Source organism: Lutzomyia longipalpis, chromosome 1, assembly GCF_024334085.1.
Source record: "Lutzomyia longipalpis isolate SR_M1_2022 chromosome 1, ASM2433408v1".
NCBI classification, from domain to species: domain Eukaryota; kingdom Metazoa; phylum Arthropoda; class Insecta; order Diptera; family Psychodidae; genus Lutzomyia; species Lutzomyia longipalpis.
Window position 1 is genome coordinate 10,910,942 of NC_074707.1, and position 27,629 is coordinate 10,938,570.

Genomic DNA, 27,629 nt, shown 5'->3' on the forward strand with positions numbered 1-27,629 from the left:
ACGATAATTTTGTAACAAAAAAATTCCTTTTCAATTAAACGCGTAGAATTTAGCAGCGGAGAAAACGTACAATGACTTGGATGTGTCACTGAAGAAGGCAAATGAGCATAGGAATGCATGGTTTGAGGGTGTTCAGAAATGTCATCTTGATGAGACACTGTACACGATAATGGAGCGAATTGTACGAGCAGAAGTCCATCGTCTAGTCGTTGTCGATGAAAATGACAAAGTCATCGGCATCATCTCCCTATCGGACCTTCTGCTATACCTGGTGCTGCGTCCATGTGGTGAAGGGATCGGGGGTACGGAGCAATCTGTGCGAGCATCAAATTTAGCACGTGAGGTTTCAACGGGAAGTAGTCGGGGGGATTCCAATAGTGCCTCGGGGTCACGGAGTATTGACAATATTGCCGAAGAGGAGGAGATTGTGGTGAATGTGGAGGGTACAGAGACAGTTGCGGAGGCCACAGAGGCACAAGAGGAGGACAATGAGCCCGATAGAGTGTCTGTGGAGTCAGCGGAGGAGCCACAGTTAGCTACTGAGGAGGAATCGCAGCACATTGAAACGAATGATTGTGTCAAAGTGCGCGATGATTCCCCAACGAGGAGTCTCAATGATGAAGCCCCAGCTGGACAGAGTTTAATCAACACAACCAATATCCCGCGAGAAGTCGCCATGGTGAGTGAATAAATTCACAAAGACTTCCTTCATTTTTCCTTATATGATCCACAAATGATCAAGGGGTGTGCTTAATCTTCCAACTTGCCGGATGAGATAAAATGAAAAAAATAAATAAATAAATAAGAAGAAAAACAGGAAGAACTTGTGGGATGGGGGACACAGAACGACGACACTGGCCTATTGAGAGAATCAGAAAGACAGAAAACGTAAAAAAAAAAGATTTTGCTGTAGTTTTTGAGTTTGTTTTATGAATGAAAAACTATCAAAAAAAAAAGTTTTTTCAATCCTCTTGACAAACTTCCAACAAATTGAAGGGATGATGATAAATTTTTGAGAGATTTTTAATCTGTAAAAAAAAAGTCAATTTGTGTTTAAAAAATATAAAGAAAAAATAATAATAATAAAGGCCGCATTTTTAGTGCCTTAGTCGCTTGTCGTCGTCACAATTTCTTTTTCTTAAAAAAAAAAAACACATTTTTTAATCCCTAAAATCCCCTTGAAATGTCCTGGGAGATGGATAAACTCACCAGGAACAGGTAATACAACGATATTCCAGCTTAAAGTGGAAGAAATAAAACAAAACAATAACCAAAATAATTTAAAAATTATTATTATTTTTCCTGTTGTTTCCATCTCGAGAAGAAGGACGATTATATATCGTTTTAGCAAACAAACAAACAAAAAGAAGAAAAATAAGGATAAAAAGTGAAAAAAAAATCCAATAAATAGGATGTGATATATATTTGATGATAAAAACAAGAGATAAATGTGAATGAAGATTAGAATAACTCATTGTCCTTTTCTTGTATATTTTACACATAAACACACAACTTAATATATATAATTAACTAGGAAAAAAAAACAAAAAAGGATGCAAAGAAAAGAATTTATTATTAATAGCAAAACATAATGAGTAGGATGGAAAAAATATCCCACATTTTGGCAACTTTTTTTCATTTTTATCCACACATAAATACTAAAAAATAAAACAAAATTATTAATAGAAAAAAATATTTCTGAAGAATCATCAAGGAAATTAATCAAAACCGTGTACATTAATTCTTTAAACCCAAAATGATTAACATTCTGATGATTCTTTTAGCTTTTCAACCCCAACAAAAAAATGAGAATTTTCTAAAATTACTAAAAAAAAAAAAAGTTTCAAGAAAACCAACTTTTTGTACGCAAAGCAAAAGTTCTAGAGACAGAAAAATTAAATTTAAAAAAAAATCTGCAGCAAACTACGAAAAGCTTCCAGAAAAAGCGCCGTAAATTGTTTAATAGAAGAAGAAAAAATAAAAATTTACCAATTACACTGTTATTGTGCCATATTGAATCACGCAGCACAGATAATAACAAGGAAAAACATCCCTAAATGAAAAAAACAAACGATATTCAACAGCAAAGCAATGCTTCTTGTTAAATAAAGCTAAACCTTAATAAAGAAAAAGATTGTTGACAATTTTTTTAAATAGAAAAAACAGAAAACTAGTGAAAAAACTTGAATAGAAAAATAAAAATGCTTTAAAGTACAAAAGAACCCATAAAAAGAATATAAGAAATAAAAAAAAATGGCAAGAAAATATTTTTGTAGATAGACATGAGATAAAAATTTGGCGCTAAAAAGTACTTGTGGTTTTTTTTTGTTTATTAATTTTCTTCTAATTTTATTCATAACAGAAAAAAGGAAGAATCCCTTAAAGTTTTTTCGTGTCTGTCTTAAGTGAAATTTGTGTACTTCAGAACCATTAATTAGTTTTTTTTTATGTAATTTCTTTTCTCATTTTTTTTCGATAATTATTCTTTTTTTAATCAAAAGAAAAACAATTAAGTGTAGGATAGCAAGAGAAAAAAATATTTAACAAACTTACAGATTTATCTAATATTTAAATTGATGAAAAAAAGCTTAGGACACATAAAAGAAAATATTTAAATTAATGATCTTAAATAAGGTTTAAAAGAAGATCATATTGAAGTGTATTTAAAGGACGAGAAGAAATATCCAATAGTGCGAAAAGAGACTAAAAGAAGGCGAAGAGAAGTAAAAGGACACTAAGTACTTTCATTATTTTACAATTTACTATCATAAAATAAATTTGAGTAAGTTTAGGAATGCAAATTTATCTTTTATTCAGTGCGAGATCGCTTCTAAAGTCACTCCCACACTTGAATTTCTCTTGAACATTGAATTATTCTCATTTTTTCGTTTAAAATCTCTTTTGAGCTTTTTACGAGATTTTTAATGGAAGGGGAAAAAAAAGGATGAAGATTTATTTATTTTAGATAATAAATTTTCTGATTTTATCCAGAAAGGAGGTTATTTCTTTTGAGGCTTTTGGATTTCTTTGAAAGATAAAATTCAGACAAAGAGCTTTTGCATATCTGGATGAATGTTTGCTGAATTTTCTCAATTTGAGAGAAAAGCTTTAAAAACTTTTTTTTTAATAAGAAAAGATCATGAAGAATATTCTCTTTCCGTTTGATTTGTATCTTTCAATGCTGTCTTAAAAGTCCAAAAAAATGACTAAATTCCTTTCAATTAATTGAAAAATAAAGAGAGAATAGTTCATGATTGAGAGAAATATGATCACCAGCGATTGCAAAAAATTAAAATATTTGTAAAAAACGGCTAAAAAAATTGTACAGACCAACTGTGAGATAGAAAAAAATAGAAATAATTTCAAATGGGGACAAAAACAAAGGAAAAAAAAACACAAAAATAATCCTAAGAGAGATCGCAAAAAGTTTCTAATAAAGCGATTTAAAAGGATGGAGCGTGGGAAAGGCGTGGCAGAAACAATATGGTGAAAAAAATATTGCTGCAATTAAAAATTGATAAAAACAAGAGTTTGCATTTTTACTTTCATTTTTTCTTTCACATCACTCACTCCATTCATAAATTAACAATGAACTTAAATTTATCACATTGTACACTATGCAGGATCCTCCAACTCCCAAATGATCGGGAGGGATGGACGTTGGGCCCTTCAGACGATGAGATGTCCCATATTTTTAGAGTTTGGACTGCAAAATGAATTTAAAAAAAAGAGTTATTAGTCAATTTTCTTCTCAATTTCACTTCCATGCACGATCGTGTGATCGTACTTGCCACACGGGTGTTTAGACCTTGACTAGAGCTCAAGCTTAACTGATTCAACAGTTCCTCGCACTTTTCGCTCTCGATCGTCCGCCGAGGCGTCTGAGACGATTCGATTAGGTAGGAAAGTAACTTGGTGCGATTGATTGAACACGGTGTCTGCAACACTGTCATGATCGTGTTTGTATGATGGATCTGGACTGGTCAGTGTGATCCTCGATCCAATTGCCACTACCTCACTTTTTCCAACAAATTCCACCAAAAAAAATGCCATAAAAAACAAGAAAAAATTTCATGCTTTTGCGTGTGATTTGTGCACGTGCGAATGAAAGATATTTCGCAACAAAAATTGCAAAAGAAAAAAAAAGTGCGATCGCGTGAGAAAGTAAAGATCATTTACCTGTCTTTAGTCTGCATTTCGGCGTTTACGGTGAGATCACGAGATTTCCGGAAGTCACATTCCACAGCAAAAGCCGCATCTCCCGGCATTACGAGATCCGGTTCATGCTGTACGATCACCACATTGCTATACAGCTCTCCATCCTTTACGGTCTGACACTCATCCAGGGGGAATTTGAGTGTGAGCTTCTTTGCCCTCCGTCCGGGTTGGGGTCGTGCAAAGCATGGCTCGGATTGTTTGTAGAAACTCCCACGCGTGTACATAACACCCGTGAATTCCTTCTCAGTCTCCAATTCAACAATCATCGAGCTTGCACCGCACTTGAGGTGAACTTTTTCCAATCCATGCGTTGACGGATTAATTTGGAAGGCATCACTCAAATCTTGCTTCCAGACATCTTTTACCGAAAGAAGAAAAAAAACCTTTTAACACTTTCCAGAGGAAAAATATTCTCAATCACACATTTTTACCTTCGGATTTTTTATTTGATTTTTCAGCACTAATCACTTGGGGGAGGATCACTTGAAGGAGGATCACAAAGAGGAAGGAGCACAACATTCTTCTACTAAACATTTTTTTATTAAAAAAAGAAAAATAATTCCTACTTCGATCTACACAAATGAGACACCGATGAGCAACTGTGGGTTTTGATGATCAGGCGAAGCACCTTTAAAGTAACGGTAATCCCCCGCCACGCTGTACGATCTTCCTCACCTGGCGAAGACTCACCGACATTTTTGAACTCAATCGTGTTCACGCTCCAGGTAATCAATGAATGAAGAGTGAGGAGTTCTTTTGGCGGGAGTTTTCCTCCCCCAATCAATCACTAATCTTAAATTTTGATCTACGCGGGAAATGGGACGATCTTGTCATTTGTTTTTGCTTCCTTATTTAATACTATCGCATAGTTAGTTATAAGTAAAAGAAATCTGAAGAACTTTCCAGGGGTTGATCTTGAATTGAATTTAAGCTAAACTTGAGATAATTTTGAGGTAGCCTAGAACTGATCTTGAGGATCTTGATCATGATTTTGTTCAGCTGAGTTTCCTGAACTGATCTTGTTAAGGCGATATTATTGAGGTGATTTTTTTGAAACGAATTTATTAAAATGATCTATAGCATCTCTTGAGCTGATTATGAGCTAATCTTGATCTAATCGGATCTGAAGCTGATTTTTTAACTGATCCTGAATTAATTTTCATTTCATGATCATTTTTATCAGATCAGCTAATCTCTTTGAGCTGATTTTCATTTGATCTTCTGGAGTTAATCTTCAGAATTTCTTGAGCTGATCTCTATAAACTGATCTTTTCCAGCTGATCTTTAACTAGTCTTTGTAAACATGGTCTTACATTTGATCAATTTTAGAGTAGCTCTCGAACGGACTTTGAATTCATTTTCATGAGGTGATCTAATATCATATTGAGATGATTTTCTTGAACTTATTTTGAACTGATATGTGGCTGAGCTTGAGTTGATTTTGTTAGCTGATTTTCTTGATATGATCTTGAGCTGATCCTGAATTGATTTCCTTTTCTGATTTTCTTAAGCTAAAAAGAAAGCTTAAAGTAAAAAGTTGTAAATGATGAAATTTGAGGAAAATTGTGAAAAAGTAGAGGAAAAATCCGAAAAGCTCCTCCGGAAGGAGTTCTCCTAAAGTCTCTTAGTTTTTTTAAGCTAGTCCACTTGAGCTGATCTTATTTATTTGATCTTTCGCTTTGATATTAAGCAATGCCTAAGCTTTTTAAACTAATCAGTTTAAGTCATTCTTTAGTCAATCTTAAGCTGGTTCTGAGCTAGTTTTACTAGCTGATCAATTTTTAGCTGATCTTAAACAGATTTTCTTGACCTGATCTTCTCAAGTCAATCTTCTCGAGCTAATCTCTTTCATTCATTCCCCAAAAAATCTTTTATTCACAACACTGAAAATTTATTAAACGCCATGATGAGAATTAAAGCAAAACAAAATATTTCTTCCAATGTGGATGACCTCTGGCTCAGCCGAAGAAAGAAAGAAAAAATCAATTAAGTGGCAATAAAAATCAACACCGCGGAGAAGTAGGAATTAAATTTAATTTAAAGTGTTTCGCGCTAATTGAATGTTAAAACAATCATGCTAATCACAAGTTGGGCTAGTGGAAAAAATTCACTGATAAAAAATCAAATTTAATAAATTTTTCCTGACTTCCCACATCATATTTTCACGTTAAAATGTTTCTAAAAAAAAAGTTTCCTCATCGCCGAGTATGTTATTACTTTATGCTGCTTTTTATGTTCTTGCAGAGATCGCCATCAGGTTACTTTTTCACTTTCCTTTTCACTTTAATATTATCGAACCATACATTTTTACTTTCAATTCACCTCGATCGTGAATTTATGATCTCGTGCTACAAAGTAGTTTTTTTTATTGTTGACCCTGAACTTGGTCTCTTTGTAAGAAGAACATGCCAGGTGATCTTCCTTGTTTCAAAGCACAGAGAGAAAAAAATCCTTCTATTGCGTGCCTTTGGACAACTTTGTGTTTACGTGCACGCGCGCAAAGATCAAGATCGCGCGGACCCAGCTAGACAAGTCACGCTTCGTATAATGCAAAAATGCATTGATTTGATTGCACAAAAGGTATGGGGAAAAAGAGGTGTTTAATGTTTTGTGAAAGAAAATGAGCCAGCAAAGGTCTTTGCCCATGCCAAGTATTTTTCATATCGCAATTTATTTTTATAACAATTTTAGGCAATTTCTGCGCCAGCGAAAGTTTATGAATTTGAGCTGATTCACATTTTTTTTTATTTCGATCTGCTTTGATCTTTATTGATCGTGTAGTCATATTGAGAGGTGAAGAAAACACCTCTTCGATGCAATCTATTCATATAAAGGTAAATTTCCCGTTTAGATTCATCTGTTTTAACGCAATAGTTGCTGTTAATAGCCTTCAGTGATTTTTATGCTTTTTTTGTTGTTTTTAAAAATTATTCTTTGATTTTTTTATTTTTAAAATTGTTGAAAAATTGAGTTCAATATTTGACCAATATTTGTCCCTTATTTACATTATTTTTTAATTAAACGAAATTTGCATTAAGGCTCCTCCCATTTGACGGAAACTCTGCGTAAATCATAATAAAACCTAATCAAATCCCAGCTAAGATCTCATCTTGAAGTATCAATAAATAAGAAGAAGACTTAGAAGTTTTCTCTGATTGGTTGATGATCTAGAGCTGAGTGTTTATTGGTTAATTCTCACTAGGCCCTCTCGCTCTCTTTCTCAAACTGGTGGAGCTTTATTGTAAAGTTCTTTTGAATCTTTAAATGTATTCGTCAAAGCAAATATTTTGCAATTTTTGGTAAAAAGTAAATAAAAATTCGCAAATTAATTAAATAAACTCAACACGATGTAATCGAAAGCATAAAAATTTCGAATTTTCACAGAAATTACACAACAAATTAGACGATCATTTGAGAGTAATCTTTTATTTTCTCTATTTACCTGAAAAATAAGATCACGCGATCAAGTACTCCACTCAATAGATCACGTCTCACAGCTGTTGAGCTTTTGTACTCTGTATGTGGTCAACTAAACATGATCAGAAGTGCATGCAATCAGACAATGCTTTTTGTATTTTCTCATAGAGCCAATCTTTATTTGAAAGATTTACCTGATTTTCACTGAATTTTTTTTACTCTCTCTTTTTGCCAATCTTCTCCATCTCGCTCCAGTAGCGTGCCACTTCAACACCCTCCCAGTGGGTTTGTTTTAGCTTTGAGAAGATCTCTCGCTTTATGCGATCAATGAGGGCCTTTTCCTTGTCTGTGAGTCCATTGAAGTAGACATCGAGGTTCATGTTGAGCAGCTCCAGGGATTGCATTCCAACGAGAAAGGTGGCAGGACCGGCTAGTTGGATAAAGTATCCCATTGCTAGGCGACCTAGTTCGAGTCCTTCTTTGCGACACAACTCGGCTGCTTCGCGACAGGCTGTCTTAATCTCCTCGCCAGCTGGATGCCAAGATTGTGGTCCATTCTGACTCAGCAATCCCAATCCGTGTCCTGAAGCACAAATCACCCCCAAATTCTCTTTCAAAAAGAAATCCAGATAGCGTGTCAAGCTGTCGTCTATCATAGAGTAGCGTGTGTAGGCTAGAACGGTGTCGAAACGTCCAGGAGCTCCCACAATTGCCTGCTTCAGGACATTCAGTGGGTATCCCGTAACCCCGATGTAGCCAACTTTTCCCTCATCTCGCAGAGCTTCCAACGTAGGTAGAGCTTCCTGGAATGAAAGAAAGTTTACTGACCACCTGTGGCAATGATCTGCTCTCGCGAGATCTTGATAAAACTCTCAAACACCCACGAGCCATGCAGAATGAAACTGAAAGTTTTTTCTCTTAAACGGTGCAAATCTCACAAAAGATCTCGCAGATTTGAGTTCAATCAATTCCTTCTCTCGTGCCTTTGTGCAATAAATTTTCAATGAATTCTTCTTAAAAAAAAATTAAAAGATAAGGAAATGTTTATGATCGTGAGTTTATGATTAACAGGCATTTTAATCACCATTATTGCGATCGATCACGTGCATGAATAAAATTGAAAGGAAAATTGAGTTGGAAAAAGAAACGAAGGAAAGTGTTTTCGTGCATTTCCTCCCTTTCTTGACTTAACTAGTATGATGAATTCGTGATAAAAAGCGATTAATTTTTAAGCTCTAGCTTTACTTTAAGAAAATCACTTAAAAATTGCCTCAAAAGAAATACTTGTAATCTCTCTTCAAGAAATAAATTTCTATCAAATTTGAGCGATCTCACCTTGAGAACAACATCAAGATTCGGTGCAAATTCAACATCATGAATCTGAATGACATCAATGTAGTCCAGCTGCAAGTTCTTGAGACTCCTCTCAACACTACGTCTTGTTGTCTCAGCTGAAAAATCAAATTGCTTCGCCACATCCATCTCATACCTTCCAATTTTCGTGCCAATGTAGAAAGCCTTCCTTGGAATGGTTTTCAGGGCAACTCCGAGGAATTTTTCCGAGCATCCCTGGCCGTAGTAGTAGGCAGTATCGATGTAGTTAATACCCCGCCGGAGAGCTTCTCGTACAGTCTCACAAGCTCCTTCCTCGGTGATGCTCCTAAAAGAAGGCAAACAATTTTTTTTAAATCTCACCTAGAGTAGCTTAGAGAAGCAACCGCGCTTACCCATAGAATGGACTTAGAGTTCCAGTACCGAGAGAAATCTTAGACACAGACAAACCCGTACGTCCCAATGCCTGGTATTCCATCTTCCGGACGGAGACCTCATCATGGAAACCCTGCACAAATGTTGCCGGCAGCTGTGACATTTTTCAAGGTCTGTCTCGAGGTAAAAGAAATTTTATTAATCTTAATAAGGGCGTTGCTCCTTCGGCTCACACATTTTTCATTGAATTTAAATGATTAAGAAATTGCTAATTTTGTTAACAGTGACTTACTTGAAGACTTGAGGATTAAATTATGATTTTAAGCACAGCACAAAATGAAACTTGTATGTAGCGGCGATAGCGACTAAGTGGCAGAGCACAAATAACATTATCAGTAATAATGATTTGGAGAAAGGGGCAGTGAATTGTGGAAAACTTTTCCTAAATTTTATATTTTTATTCTTAATAAAAATGTTATTAAAATAATTTATATGTTTGTAAGATTTATTAATAAAGGAATGAATTCTGGACTCTCTAAGACTCAGATAAGGGTCACTCTAAAGTCAAGAAAACTAATAAATTCATATAAATAAACTCTTCCTAAAATTATGCAACGCTTGATAAATAAATTTCATCTAGAGAAATACATTTTATAATTTCACAGCTAAAAAGAATTCATTAAAAACCGAACTAATTATTGTTCAGTTCAATCAATTCAGAACTCATTTTAATTGATCAACTATTGATCAAAAATTGGTCAATTTGTTTCAGGGCAATTTAGTGAATTCAGCGACTAAATTAATTAAATAGTTTCCGTAACTTTTGATTGAGAATTTGTAGTAAAAAATGCCTCGGATTGATTTAAAAAACCCAAGAAATTAATCATTTTTTTTGACAGGAAATTGGTCAATATAATCCAATTTGATTGCTCAATAGAATGATCCAATATATTGGTTTAAAATTGAATCAATTATTCATTCAATTTTATCTCAATTAATGATTTGTTCATAGATTGATCAAACATTGACCTAATAGTCTAGGTTTTTGGAGTCAATCGTTTGATCAATTTTTGCTCAAATATAAGCCAATTTTGTAATTTAATCTATTCAACGAGCTAGGAAATACTTTTCTGGATTTTTCTAATTTGTTTTATTTTTCCTTCTTTGAAAACCACTCAAAATTCTCACTTCTTTATTTGATTTAAAAATTTTTCTATTATTAGATGACCACAAAATCATTATTTTAGAAGATTTTATTTTATTTAGAACGTTCCAATGCGATTTAAAAAATTTTTATGCATTTAATTAAACGCAGAAGGATATAACAGACCATCCTCTCTACAATTAGCAACATTATTTATTGTTTTGTGAATTTTTCTATACAAAAGCGTACATTATTCGTAAATAAAAATCCCCATTTACTCATAAAAAGACATAAAAGATATCATTAAGAGGTCAAATTGAGTAGCCCCTCAATAAAGCTGATGAGGTCGCAAGTCAAGCACGTCTGATAAACGACTGTTTATTTTTTTGCCGGGAACGCCAAAGAGATTCTCCAATTGAGCTGATTGATATTAACTTGCCTCTATAAAGTACGCCAATCAAGCAAAAACATCCTTTGCGGGGAGAAAAGTCTCTCAATCTCCCTTAAAACATCCCAGAAAAACTCCATTTGTTTAATATTATCTCACAATTTATTTGCCATCCACTTAGTAGATCAAATAAACATAAATGTTGTGCTTAAATGTAGTTGAGCTGTGTAGCTCGAGGGGGGTGGCTGCGTATAATTTAGAGGGGGCTCACAAGGGGATGTGCCAGGGAGCGCGCGCATGGGGAGGCTGCTCCGGGTGGGAGAAAGTGCGCCACGCGGGTGATTTGCTTCACCAGAAGAAGGACGACACGGGGGTCCTCTGGCGCTCCTTGGGGATGATCACATCATTAATCTCGTGCAGAACGCCATTCTTGGCCACGACATCACATTTGGTTATTCCGGCATTCGCCACAACGGGCCGGCGGCCGCGATCAATGCGCAGGGGGCGCCCACTGAGGGCCTCAATTGTGCGCACGAAAGGCCAGTCAGATGGGACGATGCCTGCACAGCAGAGAACATCTGCGGAAGGAAGAATAATTACAAATTAGGAAATTATTTTATTAATATTTCTTTAATTTTGGGAAATTTTTCATTCAAAATTGTCAAGAAAATTTAGTTCTTAAACGAAATTCTTGATTTTTTGGTAAGAACTTGTAAAATTTTTCATCTAACCACTATTCTACTTTTCTTAGGATAAAAAAACGTTAATATTTAATTTTTATGGACCTAGACGAAGCGTAAAGAAAAATGGGAAAATCTGGGTTAAGTACTAACATCTTAAGGAAGTTTTAAATTGCCAAAAAAATATCGAAAAAAATGCAATAAAAATTAAACAAGATCTAAAATTAAATGTGTTAATAAATAAAGCGAAACATCACCGTGTAATCTACAAAAAGAACTTATTTTTTCATTGATTTGCTTTACCAAGAAATCATCAACTTGTTTATCAACATTGTTGTCGTTTTAATTCTAAAAATAGTTACTAAATGATTTCGAAGAATCTTCCCCATTCCCTTGTTAATTAGTTTCTTTTTTTTTTTTATTTTGGGGTAAAACATTTATGCCATTTTATGCTAATTAACTGGTACTTCTTCACAATGGAAGAATTTTATTTATTTAACTTTTAGCACATTGTACAAACATTTATCTATCAGAAAAATTCTAGAAAATAAACTTGACTTCAACTTTGAATAAACTTTGTGACTCTTTTGCAATCTCAGCACGATTTTACAATTTAAAAATTCTCATGAAAGAATTTATGGCAATGCTAGAGGATGTATGTATATAGCTCCATTTATGAATTTAATTGACGCTTTTAAATTCCCTCGCAATCATCAGTAAAAGTGCTGAAGATTAAATTTAATTTCAAGCTCGTCAATTTGGAAAGAAATTTGCAAATTCAAGCGCTATTTTTGGTGTGAAATTGAGGAAAATTTCTCCTCGTTTTCCCAGCACGTGGAAGGGGATCAAGTTTACGGAATTTTTTTTTGCAAGACACTCACCTTGAAGCATGTGATTCTTCACAATCATCTCAGCCTCTTCGGGTTTCTTGAGTTTCTCCTCATACCACTCCCTCTGCTCCCTGAAGACATCATTTGTGGGCACCATGAGAGTGAAATCTTGCTCTGTGTCCTCGAGGAGGCTCGTCAAGTTGGCCGCTCGGATGAAATCAAGCCATTTGCTGTACTTTTCCGTTGAATCGAGGATTTCCAGGAGACTCTTTGTTGGTGGTTCCAACACCTTGTCGACTTGATGGAGGACAGATCCACAGCTTTCATCGTCAAAGTGAATGAGACGAGCACAGTTGACTGTGGCACGATTCATTACATTCGAGAAGACTGGATGCGTGGCGTAGAGATTCACACGGATATCACTGCCGGATTTTGTGTGGATCATGTCATCAGTGAGATCGCAAGTCTTAATCAGGGGAATACCAACGTGGTAATTGAGGAAGGTGATCAATTCTTCGTTGTCCTTGAGACCTTCAGGATTCTCCTCGAGCTCCTTGGCCCATCGACTATCCTTGAAAGCCCTATCAGAAGGCACGAAGAAGCTCACATTGGACATCATTTCGAACTCTTCCTCACGCCCAGAAACCTCCAGGAGACGTTTGAAGGTGGTCAAATTCTGCGTGGAGAGCATGGAAGTGATTGGCATGCCGGATTCTGTGGGAATCACTGTGTCAATGACGTGGATCACACCATTTGTTGCCATAATGTCAGCTTCAGTGATCTTGGCCAAGCCATTGACTGTGATCTCCTTGGTGGACGTCATATCGGCAACTTCGGACGCTTCAGGGGTCTCCTTCTCCTCCTTCTCACCATCAAGACGCTCAAAAGTCATCTTCTGATCCAGAAGATTGTACGTGTGAGTCATTACGGTATTCACGACGGCGCAGGAACAGAAGGTTAGATCCAAGACGTGATTCTTGAGGATATCTAGAAGAGATTCCTTCATTATTTAGACTGTTCTTTATCTGAATTTATGCAAAAGAATTGTACGAATTCGTGGATTAAAATGTCTTAACTCTGAAGATCATAAATATTAAATAAAGACAAAATTTTGCTAAATTCTCTTAGACTTAGGTTTTTTAATTTAAGCTTAAGGTCTTTAGGCTAAGCCAAGGATTTTAAGATTAGTTTAAGTTTCTGAAGCTAGGCCTAAGCTTTTTTATGCTAGGTCTAAGTTTCTAAAGCCAGGCTAGGCTTTGAACGCTAGGCCTACGTTTTTTTAAAATTATCTTAAGTTTTTGAAGCGAGACTAAATTTTTTAGCCCGGATCTAAGTCTCTTAAACTAGGTTTAACATTTTTAGGCTCATCTTAAGGTTTTTAGTCGTTTCTGAATATTAGATCAGTTTTTAATTAGATCACAAACCAGACCTAATATTCAAAAACGACTAAAAAACTTAAACCTAGTCTCAGAAACTTAGGTCAGGCCTAAAAACACTTAGTCTCTCTTCAGAAGCTTAAGATGATCCTAAAAAACTCAGGCCCAGCGTTTAAAACCAGCCTGGTTTAGAATCTGGGCCTAGTACATTTTGGGAAGATTTTTACGAAGCTAGATATTCGAAGACGGCAAGACTTTGTGAGTTCTTATCGTCTTCTAGCACTAAAATTTGTAAAATTATCAAAAATGCATTCAGTTCTGATTAATCCTGACCTAAATCTTAAAACCGTTCTATAAAATTAAAGCCTAGCTTATAAAAACTTAAACTAGGATTGAAGATCAGACTAAGCCAAACCCAACGTTAGAAATCCCTTAATATTCCTTTCTAATTCTTTTTTGCAAATTCAAAAACAATTTCATTTTGTTATGCAGACACAAACAAAAATATAAAATTTAAGGAGAAAGTTCCAATTAGCAAAGTTTTCCAGCTTTGCAGCGAGAATCGTAATTAATTTCTCTCTCTCTCTCTTTAGTAATGAAAAAATAATTGTCACAAAAGCGTAATGATAAATTTCTTTTGAACAATTATAAAAAAAAGAAATGAAAAACTTTATATAATCTACATTACGCATTATTAAAAAAAATTAATGATCAAAGGTATTATTTTTCAAAATTTTATAGCTCTTCAATAAAAAATCAAACGAAGTAATAAAAAAATCTACAATCAATAGGCAAATCTTTGCGTTTCTTCGCAAATATGGGAAGTTTAGAGGAATATTAGGTATGTTAGTTTAAATAACAATCCCATAAAGATTCTTCAGCTAATCAGTTGGGCTTCATAGCGCGAAGAGGTGAGGAATTTTCTCGCGTGCCCTGAATGCGTAATACTGCATGGCGAAGAAGAGGCATACGCATGAGATTTATGTCACATGAGAGACAATATAGAGACACTTACTTGCGGCACAGCCACTTCCTTCTTTGATGGTGCGTCTGAGGTGGGGCTCCAACTTCTCAAATGCCCTATCCGTGGGTGCAAAGAGCGTGAAGGATTTCCCATCCTGCATGAGAAGTTTGTCAATCTCTGTTTTTTGCAGCACCGTACGCAGGATTGTCATATCACTGCGCTGCTCAATGATCTCCAGGATGTTCTGGGTGACTGGAGCTAGGACCTTCTCAACAACGTGAACAATTCCATTGGTTGCCACCTTGTTAACCTTCTTGAGGGGAGCGCAATTGGCGGTGTAGCGGAAATCGTGACTCTCCTGATTCGGTGGACGTGGGAAGATATTCATGCGGATGGTGGAATTCTCGAAGGATGTTGTGAGAAGTTGCTCATTCTGAATGTCTTCAACACGCACAAATCCATCCACAATATGAGCCAAAGCCAATTCCCTCGTTGTGATCCCTGACACATCCTTTGCAGCCCTACGACTCCTCGACAGTGGAAGAACTACGAGATTCTACAAAGAATAAAAAAATCTCTCTGATTTCCTCTTCGTGGAAAATAAATCAATTTTTTTCTCTGCTTCAGTTTATGGATTTTTCCATTGACCTCATGAGTCAATGGTGTGGAACTCAGAAGTGATCCTCGGGTCACATTGCAATAAATAGGAGAAGAAGATGGCAAATTGATGACCTAGAGACATGCAGGTACTCACAGACAATTTCACATTAGCATTTTGCTCATCGCACACAATATTTTCATGAAGAATATTTTACAAAGAAATTAGCATAAATGTTTCCTATTTGGGCAAGTTGATCTTTTAAAAACTTCCTCCGCAGACATTTTAATACAAAAAGATGAATTCGGAACAATTATGACTAATTTAAATAAATCAGACACACACACACACTTGAGAAAGCAACAATTGCAAAGGAGGTCAAGCAGATGTTGAATGATTTTTTAGGGTGGTTTCATAGACTGCCTTTTTAGGTCATCCCACCCATGACCTGTGGCCATAATTTGTAAATTATTCTTCATGGTAAAACTGAGGAATATTTAAATAATTTTCTGTAGAAAAATGATTAACAAAGAAAACAATAAATTCAAAACAAAAATTTGTAAAATGAAAGGTGATACTATCACCTATGAATTTAGAGTTCAATTAAATTATAAATAAAATGGGAAGCACGAGTGATGCTAATTTATTTGTCACCTTCCCACATAAAAGTAAATTAAATAAGCATATCTTGAGCGAGAATTCTCCCATCTGCATGCCAAGCAGACATCACGAATTATGATCATTTGAAAGGCATAAAAAACATTCAGGAAAAAAAGAGAAAAGTCTTGACTCACCGACTCAAACATCTTCTCGGAGAAAAGCGTGAATGCGGAATCGAGTGGAACAAATATTGTGATATTCTCCGTGATCCTCTCAGTCAAGCCATTGTTCTTCACACTCCTCATGAACTCCTTGGCACCCAAACTCTCCGCCGTCTCCTCCACAGAGTGCAAATCAACCTTCTTGCACGTGATACCGCGAGCACCGTCCCTGGTCCGTTCATACCCATGGCAGCACTTGTGAGTAACGGTCACGGTGTACTTCTGTCCATTGCGATTGGAACTGCCCACGAAAAAATTTCCGTAAGAACTTCTTTCTTGTGAAGAGAATTCTTTTCTAATTTTAACAAAAATTCTGATAATTTACTCACATCGTCTTGCAGACATGCTTGTTGGTCTTCTCGACGCACGATTCAAAGTTGAGAGATAATCCAGACAGCATTTCTCTGTCCCATTCCTCAATATCTTCCTCCTTTTCCGTGCAAACATTGGGTCTGTGTGGATGTAAAGGAAATTCCCTTGTATTAGTAAAATGCATGGAATGTCGGTGACTTAATAATTTCTCTCGAAATTTCCCCCTCATAGAAAAAAAAACATTAAAAGCAAAACAATAAAGTACCAGAGAAATATTTTAATGGACAATTCTGACACCTAAATAACCCCCGCTGATAAGAACGCTTCCATCGCGTCAGAATGGCGAGAAAAGCCCCATTTGTTTATCAACGTGGCCTCATTTGACCTTTTGCCAGCAGATTATTTGTACATATTATTATTTCTTAAGATTTCTTAAGATCAGGGAATTTTCTAGACTTTCTGGTTTTATCAAGTGGAGGATTATCATTCCAGGAACATTATGCAAAAAAATGATCCAAAAACAAAGACTGGAAATTTTATTTATTTAAATTGTAACAAAGTATTAATAAGCGGAACTCGTTCATTTTTCATAAAACTTTTATGAAACTGATTGAAGATTTATAAAAAGAATAAGTTCCTTAAGTTTCCCACCGCTTTTCCCAAAAGTAACCATAAAGACCGAAAATCGGTCACTTTTTGATGATTTTCTTAATAAAATCTAAACATAAATCTCTCTAGATTTAATTTTAAAATAATTTATCAAAAAATTAGCTATTTCACTATTTTTTGGCTTTCTTAAGAACTCTATATAATTGTAGAAGCAAGACTTATTATTCAGCGAATGTTAACCTGCTCATAGAGTGAGTACAGTCAGCTACCCTCAGGTTAGAGACCCTCAAATAGACGATAGAATAGGAGAGAAAAGAAGAGTTACTGTGTAGATTGAGTGATGACAGTAGATTATTGAGTTTAGTAATCTTCAGCAGCTCAACTGCGAACCAGAGAAGATTAATCGAGAGTCTGAGGGTTTAGGTTTCTGAGGGAGTTGCCTATATGGCGCCTATTAGTTCAAATAAGTATCCGAAAAGAAATTTTAATTCAATAATCATTCAAATTACTCTCATTACCTAAAATATTTAACGAAATTACATAGTTTTTCTTCAAGAGATTTTATCATTAAACTAGTACAAAATATAAACCAATTTGGATTGAAGGTTTTTAAATAAGAACCTTTTAAAAACATTTAAAAGGCATGGTCAAGTATCAAAATACTTAGAATAAAATATGATAAATGAGATAATATTTCCCACTACGACACGGCAACTGTATACTTCCTGTGACCACATCAACCACCCCAAAAAAGGGCATTTTCTGCCATTTTCTGCAAGAATATAAATTGCATTTTGCAGACCTTAAACTGCAACATTAACTGAATGGAAAGATACAGAAAAAATAATTACGGTGCACAAATATTTGCAGATATTACATTAAAAGTTGCATGTCTTGTGCTCAGTAATTGCCACTTTTGGGCTTCAAATGCCACGAATTGTTCAGCAAAATATACATATAAATGGCATTATTGCGATGTCTGCAGAAATTTTCATGATATTTTAATGTCTGTACGATCAACTTTCGATCATTTGCCAAGATTTTGCCCAGACTGAAATTCAATTCGAAAAACATTATAATGTATTAAAATCATATTAAGATCAAAATAAATTTGTTTCCTTTTTGCCTTTTTGCACTCAATAAGGAAGCAAATAAAGGAGGGAAAACAATCTTGGCAATCAGAACGATTGAAAAAAATTGGATTAGAGCATTTAATCATCAATAAATGATTGTTTTGTAAAACTGTTGCACAAGAATTAAAAGTATTTAACTCTATAAATAAATGCCCAGCAATTATCAGTGGCAGAGTCTTAGTGGAAATAAAACATTCTCAGTTATGATTGAATCTCTATTTAAAATAATAGCGTGTAGGAAATATTATAAATTATTATTTCAAAAGATTCGCGCCAAGTCTTGCCCATTAATGTGGGTGAAAGAAAAACTATAAAAAAATCCCATCAATTCTTTGGTGTAAATCAATTGATGTGAATTGTATTTGACCTCCTAGATATTTTACTTTTTTGTAGTTATTGCAAAACTCTCACTACAATTCAGCATGAGCCCAGATAAATCCATTAAACTTCCACAAGTAATTTATTATTCAAAAAACGCTTTGCTGCAGAGATTCTTCTGAAGTTCATTGAGAAAATTTATTGCGAAACTTTTTTTTCGTTGTAACACTTGAATGAAAAATCTCTTTAATTTTTCTTTCCTCAATGAATTTTCAATTTACGAGGGAAACCTTGCTACTTAACTTTAATATGTTCACATCATTAGTTTTAAGGAATTTTATTGGATATGGTTGTTGTTTGTACATGAAAAGACTAAAAGACAATAATTAAAATGAGCAGCGTATTAAATTAGCACGCAACCAAATCAATCATGCAAAATATATTTTAAGAGTTTCTTTCTGGAGTTTTTTTCTTGTGATAAAATCTAATTTTTGAAATCTCACCAAGTGCGTTTGGGTAGGCAAACTCAGCGAAAGTACTTCGCAGAAATCAATAATTTCACAAAAGAAAATGAAATTGATGTGATCGTTAATTACAAAGTTTCTCTCGGAGGAGCTTTTTCTTTGGGTTTTATTTTCAAACACTCTGGGGAACAGCAGCAACCGGTATAAGGTTCTTCGAAACGAATTTTACTAAAATTACCACCTTAAGTCTCCCAAGACAATGGCCGGCACGACAAAGGCAATTTGGGTGCGAAGTGATCGCGCGACAGAGACCTAAATAAACAGCCAAAAGAATGGCACGTTGGTGGAAAATTTTCCTTGATGCAAATGAACATTTCCACGCATGTGTGATTCTCTATGACCCCGAAAGACTTATATCGAAGATTTCCCTCTTAACTTCTTCTCATATTATAGAGGAAGATCACCTAATATGGAACACTTCTTGATGGAAATTGTGAAAATGGAAGAATAAGTTTAAAATAAATTTTCTATTTCAACTTCTAAATTTTTTTTAAACTATAAAATTGTTTATTTTAAAGAAGTGATCATTCTTCTAAACTTCCTCTAAGAAACTACTAAAACTTATTTAAACTTTGAGAAGATTTTTTTTTTTTGAAAATAAAGGTCGATGGATCCATCTAAAAGGCGATCTTTCTCTAAAAAGAAGTTGTTTGCATTGGGTCCGACACGCGGAGAATTTAGTTCTCAAAATGGTGCGTCACATCTCCCCAATTCAGTTGAGAGTGACACCCATTAAGCCATTTCCTCAATTTAGATCCATTGTGGCATTTCACTTCCCAACCATCCCTCCCTCTTGGGCGTCCCTTCTCTCATTCTCTTTTATTTTCCAAATGAGCTCGATCGCAAAACAATCAATCAATCTACCCAACGGCCATTACCGCGAGATCACCAGCAATTCAGTGATCTTGATCTCCTAGATGTGCGGTCTTACGGTTCGTCTTATCCGTTCTTTGCGGAAAATCTTTATAACTTCATTTTTTTTCTCAATGTCTTTATGTTTGTTGTCTCAGAGTCGGGTCAGAGACATTTGCGCATGGACCGTTAACGGCGTGCAACTTTTGTCTCGAAAGATCACATCAACCGTATACGCGATCACATAGCTTCCAAGCACTATTTGTCTAATTGATACACACCATCGTCTAGCTGGGTGATCGTACTAAGGAGAAGAGATGCAAAGGGGAATATTTATTGCATGTAAAATGGTAAAATTTTCACTCCTGAGTACAAGAATTACCATTCATTGTCACCACTTTGTCAATCGCTTAAGTCAATTTCACGCTTCCACGTTCACTGATGAGATTTCACATTTCACCTGTACCCATTACCTTGATTTTCTTACACGACCCATGCACGATTGAGAACACTTTTCACCAGGCCATTGTGCATAAAATGCGGAAGGAAATTCCCCTTGTTTCACCGAAAAACATACACACACATAAATATTCCACGGAAAGGCCAAAAGGTGATTGTACGTGGTGACATGAATGACTGACTTGAGAGATCACACGAAGATCTTCAAGATTTGTAAATAAAATGGAGAAATTAGAATAAGAAGAAGCTTGGAATAATTTAAATAAACTTCTTTGTTGGGATAATTGTTGCATTTGAAGAAGAAAAATCTTTTGTAAAGAAAATTACGTATGATAATTCAATTCAGTTCAGATATGTGAAGATCACCTAAAGATCGTTGAAAAAAACCATGGAACTTTCTGGAAAACCTTATAAACTATAAAACCCATCAAATTCATTGAATTGCATAGAAAGAAAATAATTAACAAAAGCTACAGATCACGCTAAAATGATCACATAAAAGTCTGCACGAAAGAAAACATAAAATTAAATTGTTTAAAAATAATGTAAAGATCGCAGAAATCGCACAAAGAATTGAAGTTTTGGTAAAAACTCCCACGCAAAAGATCATTAAGAACTTCTTTAAACAAATAAAAAGTTCCACTTAGAACATTAGAGGTTCCTTGATCTTGCAGTGTGGCACGCCAGAGAGAATGATTCCAAGATCACGTAGAGATCATGCAATTAAAAATGCAAATTCCTTCCTAAAGAGTTCACACGAAACTCAAATTCTTTTCCATCTCCCACATAAATTTCTTTGTGCACATAAGACAAAAGAGAAGAGATTCCCTCCCCCGAAAATGTTGTGCGCAATTCCTCAAGAGATGCTGCGATGGTATCTGATGTAATTTTGCTGTGTTTTTTTTGTGATGAATTATTCCATGAAATTCAATTGAATAAGTGTCGACGCGTCACAATTTTCTGCACTGATCTGGAACGTTCTATCTCCTAAAACACTCTCTACACAAAATATCGGGGGAGGTGTCAACTCATAAGCGGGTGAAGAATTTACGAGGCAAAATGTGGGCAAGCCACCATGACCCGCTCTTTCCGCCATGAGCACCATCGTAGAGAGCGAAATTGCGACACATCACCAAATTGAAACTAAAAATTCAAGCGATAATTCAATGTCAACAGAAGAATTCACAATTTTAAGCGCATGGGATTTTTTTTAATCCACAACAATCTGTTAAATTCCTGGCCAATTGAATGCCCCTCCGTGCCGGTTAATCTTAATTGTCGTCGAGAGAAAAGCGCAACACTCTTTAGCTCTTGTGCGCGAAAGGTCATGAAATTGCTGTGATCTTCACAAAAATCCACAAAATCGTGTCACTGCAAAAGTGAATGAGAAAAAACACACCAAAGATCGCGATCTTTGTCCATTTGGGGGTCTCTTTTGTATATGTACTTTTCGCATGATCGTGTGGCTTTAGTTGCACTCTCTTTGTTGCCGAAAGATCATCATCCTCTTCATCTTTGGATTAAGATCGCATTTAGTGAACCTTTCTCCGAAAATAACATCTTAATGCTTTTGAAATGAAACTGAAATGAACTTAACCCAAATTTTTAATTTAAATCCGCGATCATTGATCTGGAGGAATGACTTTTAAATTTTCTTTTGAATTTATGAAGATCATTTGCGTGATCCACGAGAAGAAAATGAATTTTCTCATTTGATTTTTAGGGAATTAAATTTATTGTTTAACTTTGAATTTTAAATTCATAGATGACAGAGACATGAAAATTTAAAAATGCGGAAATATGTCTTTAATTCGTTTTAAGTTTCCGTCAACATTCCAATCTTGATAGAATCTTAGGGCATTAATTTTTTTTTAAAAAGAACAATCACCACAAAACTACTCAACAAAACAACAACGAAGGTTTAATTAATTAAATAAATAAAATGTACTGGTAAGCTGACCAAGCTTACGGGAGCTGTGTTTCTTTCAGTGTACCAATTTTGTGAGAGCAAACTAGAACGCGAATTAATTTAAATACGCGCAAAGTCTGGAATAGTATTAAAGTCATACGCTAATAAATTTTTAGAAGGCCATATCTCGAGAACGGATCCATAGATTTTCATAATTTTTTTTTTGTTTGAAAGGTCTTGAAGTCAGCTATAACATATCGAAAAATGAAAAAAATTTATGTCGCCATTTTCGAAAAATTCGAGTTCGAAATTTTCGAAAACTTTGTTTTCGATTTTAGCGCCTCTTGCGGACATTTTTCGAAGTTGTAATGTTCTAGACATTTGTAGGGTTTCACGAAACCTTTCATTTGCGCTTGAGTTGATCAAGATCGGACTTGTAGAACCCGAGATATGACATGCCAACTTTGGAAGGCTATATCTCGAGAACGGATCCATAGATTTTCTTCATTTTTGGCATGAAGCTAGATAATATGGTCAGCTACAACATATCAAAAAATGAAAAAAATTTATGTCGTCGTTTTCGAGATATTCATCGAAAACTAATCGAAAATTTTGTTTTTGATTTTTGGCCCTCTAGCGGTCACTTTTGAAACTTCGGATGTTCTAGAGAGTTGTAGGGTTTGTTGAGATCTTTCATTTGAGCCCGGGTTGATCAAAATCGGTCAAGCCGTTTTCGAGTTATGGTCGATTTTCGATGAAAAATTGTGACGGCCATATTGACTAAACGGCTTGACCGATTTTCGAAAATGAGGTATCGTTGGAAAGCTCTTAGTGGCCCCTACAACATATCAAAATTTCAGCCCTCTAGCTATAATAGCGGCTGAGATATAGCGAAAACAAAATTTTGAGGTTATTCAAAATGGCGGACGGGGGGGTGGGGGGTAAAATTTGACGTCATAATCTGACGTCTTCCAGTCGACTTTTAAACTTTGCCGTTGACCGCAAGTCTCTATCTATCACCGTTCTCTTGTAATTTAGCGTTATACTACGGACGGACGGCCGGCCGGCCGGACGGACGGCCGGAAAAAAATTTTTTTGGCGCATACGTTTTTTGGAATGTGGGGACCCTAATTCGTGCTCATACCAAGTTTGAGCCCGATCTGACGACTTTCGATTTTGCTCGGTACACAAAAGCTGTGTCTGAAAGAAACACAGCTAAAACTCAAGACGAAGACTGAATTTCAAACTAAATTCCGCATTTTCAACTCATCATTTTAAACATTTTAAAGTACTTTTCGTATACTCTTTTACTAATTACCCCTCTATTGCAAGTTCAAAATAAAAACTTTTTTGGGCATTTCTGAAAGTTTCATCTTGCCCCAGAGAACGAAATATTAAGTGAAACAAAGAAATTGTTGGGCAAACTCTTCTCACGGTCTATTTGGACATGATCGAGAGATCACTTTGTAGATAAATGGACACAAAAACTCACTCAATTGCGGTTTTTAAGAAGAAGAAAAAAACGAGATCCACCGAAATAATTAAATTTCTCTTGCGCGAAATGGTACAGTAAGCTTGAAGAAGACACCTCTTGGAGGAACAACAAAGTCTTCTTCGAGAGATCTCTTGCACAATTCGCAACGATCGAGATGCGCTGCTGACGAGTTATGTATGATGAGGAAATGTTGTTTGAATAAATAATGTGACTCACCCTCTCCACCATGGTCTCAGTTGGGGTCTGTTGAAGCCAAAGCCAGGGAAGAAGCTATTGAAGCCCGGGAAATTGGTGAAGGTGTGCTGGAAGAGAGTATCGTCGAATCCTGGACCGAATGATGGGTACGGCTGTACAGGGCGTTGTGGTTGATTGTCAATCTGAACTTGAGTATCGTCTGGATTGCCAATTGATCCACTAATAAACTCAACATCTGCAGAGAGAAAAAAAACACAAAAAACATTTTTTTCTTTAACTCTTCTACTCTTAAGGTGGTTATAGAAATTAATTCAATTTCGAAAGAAACTTTTCAAAGGAAAACTCGCAATTAGTCAAAATGCCAATTTTGTACATCGCTCAAGGAAATAGGAAAGTTGCAATTTAAAATACAATGTATGTTTGCAAATGAGAAGTATCATGTAATGGTAAAAACATTTGTGTGGATCGCAGTGTAATTAACATGCGAAGATTCCCTCAGCTTTATGGCCACGATCGTTAAATTTGGAAGATCATCTGGGATGAGAAAAAAAATCGAGGATCGCATAAATGTGTTTCCTGTAGCACAATCACGCCAGATCGAGCAAAAAAAATAATACTCTATTGAGAATTTTCCACGCAAACTTGCGGCGATCTTGTGGTATTGATCGTTGTGCGATCGAATCAGAAAAAAAATTCAATTCTTACGGAAGTTATCTCGCGGATTTATGTTAAGTTATCTCAAATTCCCAAGCACATCACACACACAGTATTCTCTGTGAAAACTCACCGAGTGGTTCAGTGTCGCGATCGGGCTTTTCTCCAAGTGATTCCTCAGGTTTCATGGGAATGTGCTCAACAGCCGGCTGACGAACACCAAAATTGCTCCCATCGCGGAATTCCGAATCCAACTGATGTGGCCAGAAGAGTCCCTGTGTACCGGAAAAGTCCAACAATCCCGAATGCCACTGACTGAATCCATCGGCGAATCCAGGTGATGCAGCTCGAGCTACATCGCTAAGAAGCACACAATTGAATTACTAACTTTGACTCCTCTTCTTACAAAGCTTTCACACTGAATCACAACATCACGTAATTGAAAATCTCTCTCGCATCACAGAGATTATGTGCGAGGGAGGTAATTTTGATTTATATTTTATGTGTTAAGAAGATTATAAAATAGATATTTACTCAAACTCTTCGGTGGCCACAAATGCAACAAAGGTGACCAGAAGTAGTAGAGAAATTGAAGGGAAACGCTCCATTTTCTCCCCTTTTGAAGAGATCGCGCACACTTTTCACCTAAAAACAATTCACTGATATACTTTTAGCTTTTCCTCAGTGCTGTTTCACTTCAAATACCACACACAATTGCCACGGAAAAATCTTCACACTGTGATCTTCGTGCACTCTCTGTGTTCACTTGGCTGTGTCGAGAAAGCAAAAAAATAAAAAAAATAAATAAAAGAGCAAAAATCCACAAATTGAAGATCGCGAGTGGTGTTGCTTCGTTCAACTCCTGAGCTCAACTGGTTGGGACTCTGCGTCTGGAGTTCGTATTTATAATCACAGCTACACACTCATACCGATCGTACGGGCCTGGAGAAGCACAGCAGAGTGGCAAGAATGATCGTTCGAATGATCTCCTATCGCGATCGTTGCTATATTTTGATTTATTAACCACACAACGCGACTTCTGCTTTTTATCCCTCACCCAGAACAATCCCCAAGATGTTCGTTTTTTTTCTCCTCCACAAAGAGTGGCAAATCATGACTCACAAAAACTCTTTTAGCAGCTGCTTCCATTGCCCATCCCATCATTTTTTTTTCCTCAACACCAGAAAATTTCTCCTGCTATCAAGTTCAAGTAAATTGAGTCGCTAACTCGGCAAGAAAATTAGCTGATGTTTCTGCTGAAACATCTATCTACTGCAGAAAATGTATTTCTGGTAAAAAAAAAACTTGAGTTGATCGTGATTGTGGCATCAATTTTGCCTTGACAAGATATAAAGTTTCATATTATTTCCATTCATTGCACATGCACCAAGATCAAGACTCCCCCGGCATCGCATTGGCATCCAATCAGAAATCTAACAAGAATATAATTGACGGAAATGACTGAAAACAATTTCACTATATGTGATGGTTCTCATCCATTTTCAATATGCTTCTCTTTGGGAGCTAGAAGAATGCAAAAAAAGGCAAAGTATCGTCAATTGCTCCTCTGCACACCCATTTTTGAATAAATCAACTGCAACCGCTGAAAGAATCTTCCGTATCAGTGTTTCTCAATTTTTCCCATCGAGAAAAATCATATTTTTATCACAGTTCCACTTGAAACTCTGATTATTGTGAAAATTTTCTAATAGAATGTTGCATTGTGCTCTATTTATTTTTATGACTCTGTTTGTTTTACTTAAAATATATTAATATTTAATTCGTGACTAAAGTTGTATTACTCATGGGGAATTTTGAATTAAATTAAATTATCTTGTGCCTTATCAAATGTAAAATGTAAATTAATTATTTTTACTCGGAGAGATTAAAACGTTTGCAATTATTCATCTCATTTCGGCCAAATCTTTCTCACAGCACAGGGCTAGTCAGAGAATTTGTAGTATAGTGAGTAAAATCTTTCGAGAATTTTCTACAGCACCACAGAAATGTTTGAAGATGTGCAGGAGGTAATTATCTGAATGGAAAATATTCCAATATTCGTAAGCAAACATTCGGAATATTTGTAAAAATTCACGATTATTCTGGGAAAATTTATTATTATTATTTTTAAACTTTTAATGAATTTGTATCATTTTTTTTATTATAAAAGAAAGTAAAAGAAAGATAAAAGAGAACATATAACTTTTATAAAAGAAAAATACAATTAAAACTCAAAATAATATTCCTGTTTAATTTGCAAATAAGTGAAAAAGTGAAAAAACTAGAGCATAAAAACATTTAAATCGTGAATATTAAGAAAATTAAGACTGAAATGAAAATTCGAAATATTTAGAAATAATCGGGTAAAAGCGATCAAGTTATTTGCTATATAAACACTCCTAGCTACGGAATACATAGAAATTAAATCTCTCTCCATGAAAAAAAGAATTTTTTAATATTTTCTAATCTTTAAAAACATAAAATAACATAATATTTTGTTAAATCAAAAATTCTTATGAAATTATTTTTTAAATATTTTCCGTTGAATCTCCATGTTTTTTTTTTTTTCATAGAATTTCTGCTTTTAACCTATCTCTATCGAATCGATTTAATCGCTTTCCTGCTGAACAGATTGCAGAACAAGTACAGCAAAGAGAGGCACATTCCGAGAGTGTTTTGTGTGTTTTATAGAATGTAAATAATTAAGCATGCTACCTTTTGTCACAGAAGAAGAGAGATTCTTCAGCTGAACCGAATTAAATAGTCACGAGCATGAAGATTGTCGCGTTGCTCATGTTTTTGCTTAACCCATTAATTGCCAATCTAGCCATTTTAGCCACTCATCTACTTTAAATGATCTTTGCGTTCCTCTTTTTTTATATCCACCAACCCGCTATGTTTAATTCTACCGCAACAATGGGCAAAAAAAAAAGAAATTCTTACTCAAGTGTTGAATGAGGAGATAAAATAGAGGCAATGGTGGAGATTGGATGGAGTCAAGGACAAGAATTGCTTAAGAGATTTTC

At 35.4% G+C, this 27,629-nt stretch overlaps 5 protein-coding genes across 13 annotated transcripts in view; 2 read left to right on the forward strand and 3 right to left on the reverse strand.

The window, feature by feature from the left end:
- Positions 1–3,529, forward strand: part of LOC129788453 (uncharacterized) — a 68,223-nt gene extending 64,694 nt beyond the window's left edge. For all 7 annotated transcript variants that reach the window (XM_055824606.1, XM_055824592.1, XM_055824598.1 and 4 more), the window contains one exon: positions 47–3,529. In XM_055824606.1, coding sequence (XP_055680581.1) covers positions 47–691 — 645 coding nt within the window. In that variant the 3' untranslated portion in view covers positions 692–3,529. The remainder of the gene's footprint in view (positions 1–46) is intronic.
- LOC129790048 (solute carrier family 35 member B1 homolog) overlaps positions 1–27,629 on the forward strand; it is a 766,332-nt gene that overhangs the window by 68,007 nt on the left and 670,696 nt on the right. The gene's annotated exons all lie outside the window — the stretch shown is intronic.
- LOC129790257 (uncharacterized) lies at positions 3,531–5,015 on the reverse strand. The gene is made up of 3 exons (XM_055827696.1): positions 4,650–5,015; positions 4,180–4,576; positions 3,531–4,018 (listed from the first exon to the last, which is right to left on the reverse strand). Exons 1-3 carry the CDS (start codon positions 4,750–4,752, stop codon positions 3,814–3,816), a joined length of 705 nt encoding a protein of 234 aa, XP_055683671.1. The 5' UTR covers positions 4,753–5,015; the 3' UTR covers positions 3,531–3,813.
- Positions 7,629–9,916, reverse strand: LOC129789987 (uncharacterized). Of its 2 annotated transcripts, XM_055827137.1 has the most exons (5): positions 9,635–9,744; positions 9,363–9,515; positions 8,971–9,295; positions 7,830–8,438; positions 7,629–7,747 (listed from the first exon to the last, which is right to left on the reverse strand). In XM_055827137.1, the coding sequence occupies exons 2-4, from the start codon at positions 9,503–9,505 to the stop codon at positions 7,851–7,853; spliced, it is 1,056 nt and encodes a 351-aa protein (XP_055683112.1). In that variant the 5' UTR covers positions 9,506–9,515; positions 9,635–9,744; the 3' UTR covers positions 7,629–7,747; positions 7,830–7,850. The 2 variants fall into 2 exon arrangements, with proteins under 2 accessions (XP_055683112.1, XP_055683120.1); XM_055827145.1 differs by lacking the exon at positions 7,629–7,747 and having other exon boundaries at positions 7,785–8,438; positions 9,635–9,916.
- LOC129788740 (transforming growth factor-beta-induced protein ig-h3) lies at positions 11,014–27,532 on the reverse strand. Its single transcript, XM_055825063.1, has 8 exons — positions 25,138–27,532; positions 24,737–24,963; positions 23,971–24,184; positions 16,473–16,595; positions 16,117–16,384; positions 14,776–15,280; positions 12,436–13,371; positions 11,014–11,452 (listed from the first exon to the last, which is right to left on the reverse strand). The coding sequence occupies exons 1-8, from the start codon at positions 25,209–25,211 to the stop codon at positions 11,223–11,225; spliced, it is 2,577 nt and encodes an 858-aa protein (XP_055681038.1). The 5' UTR covers positions 25,212–27,532; the 3' UTR covers positions 11,014–11,222.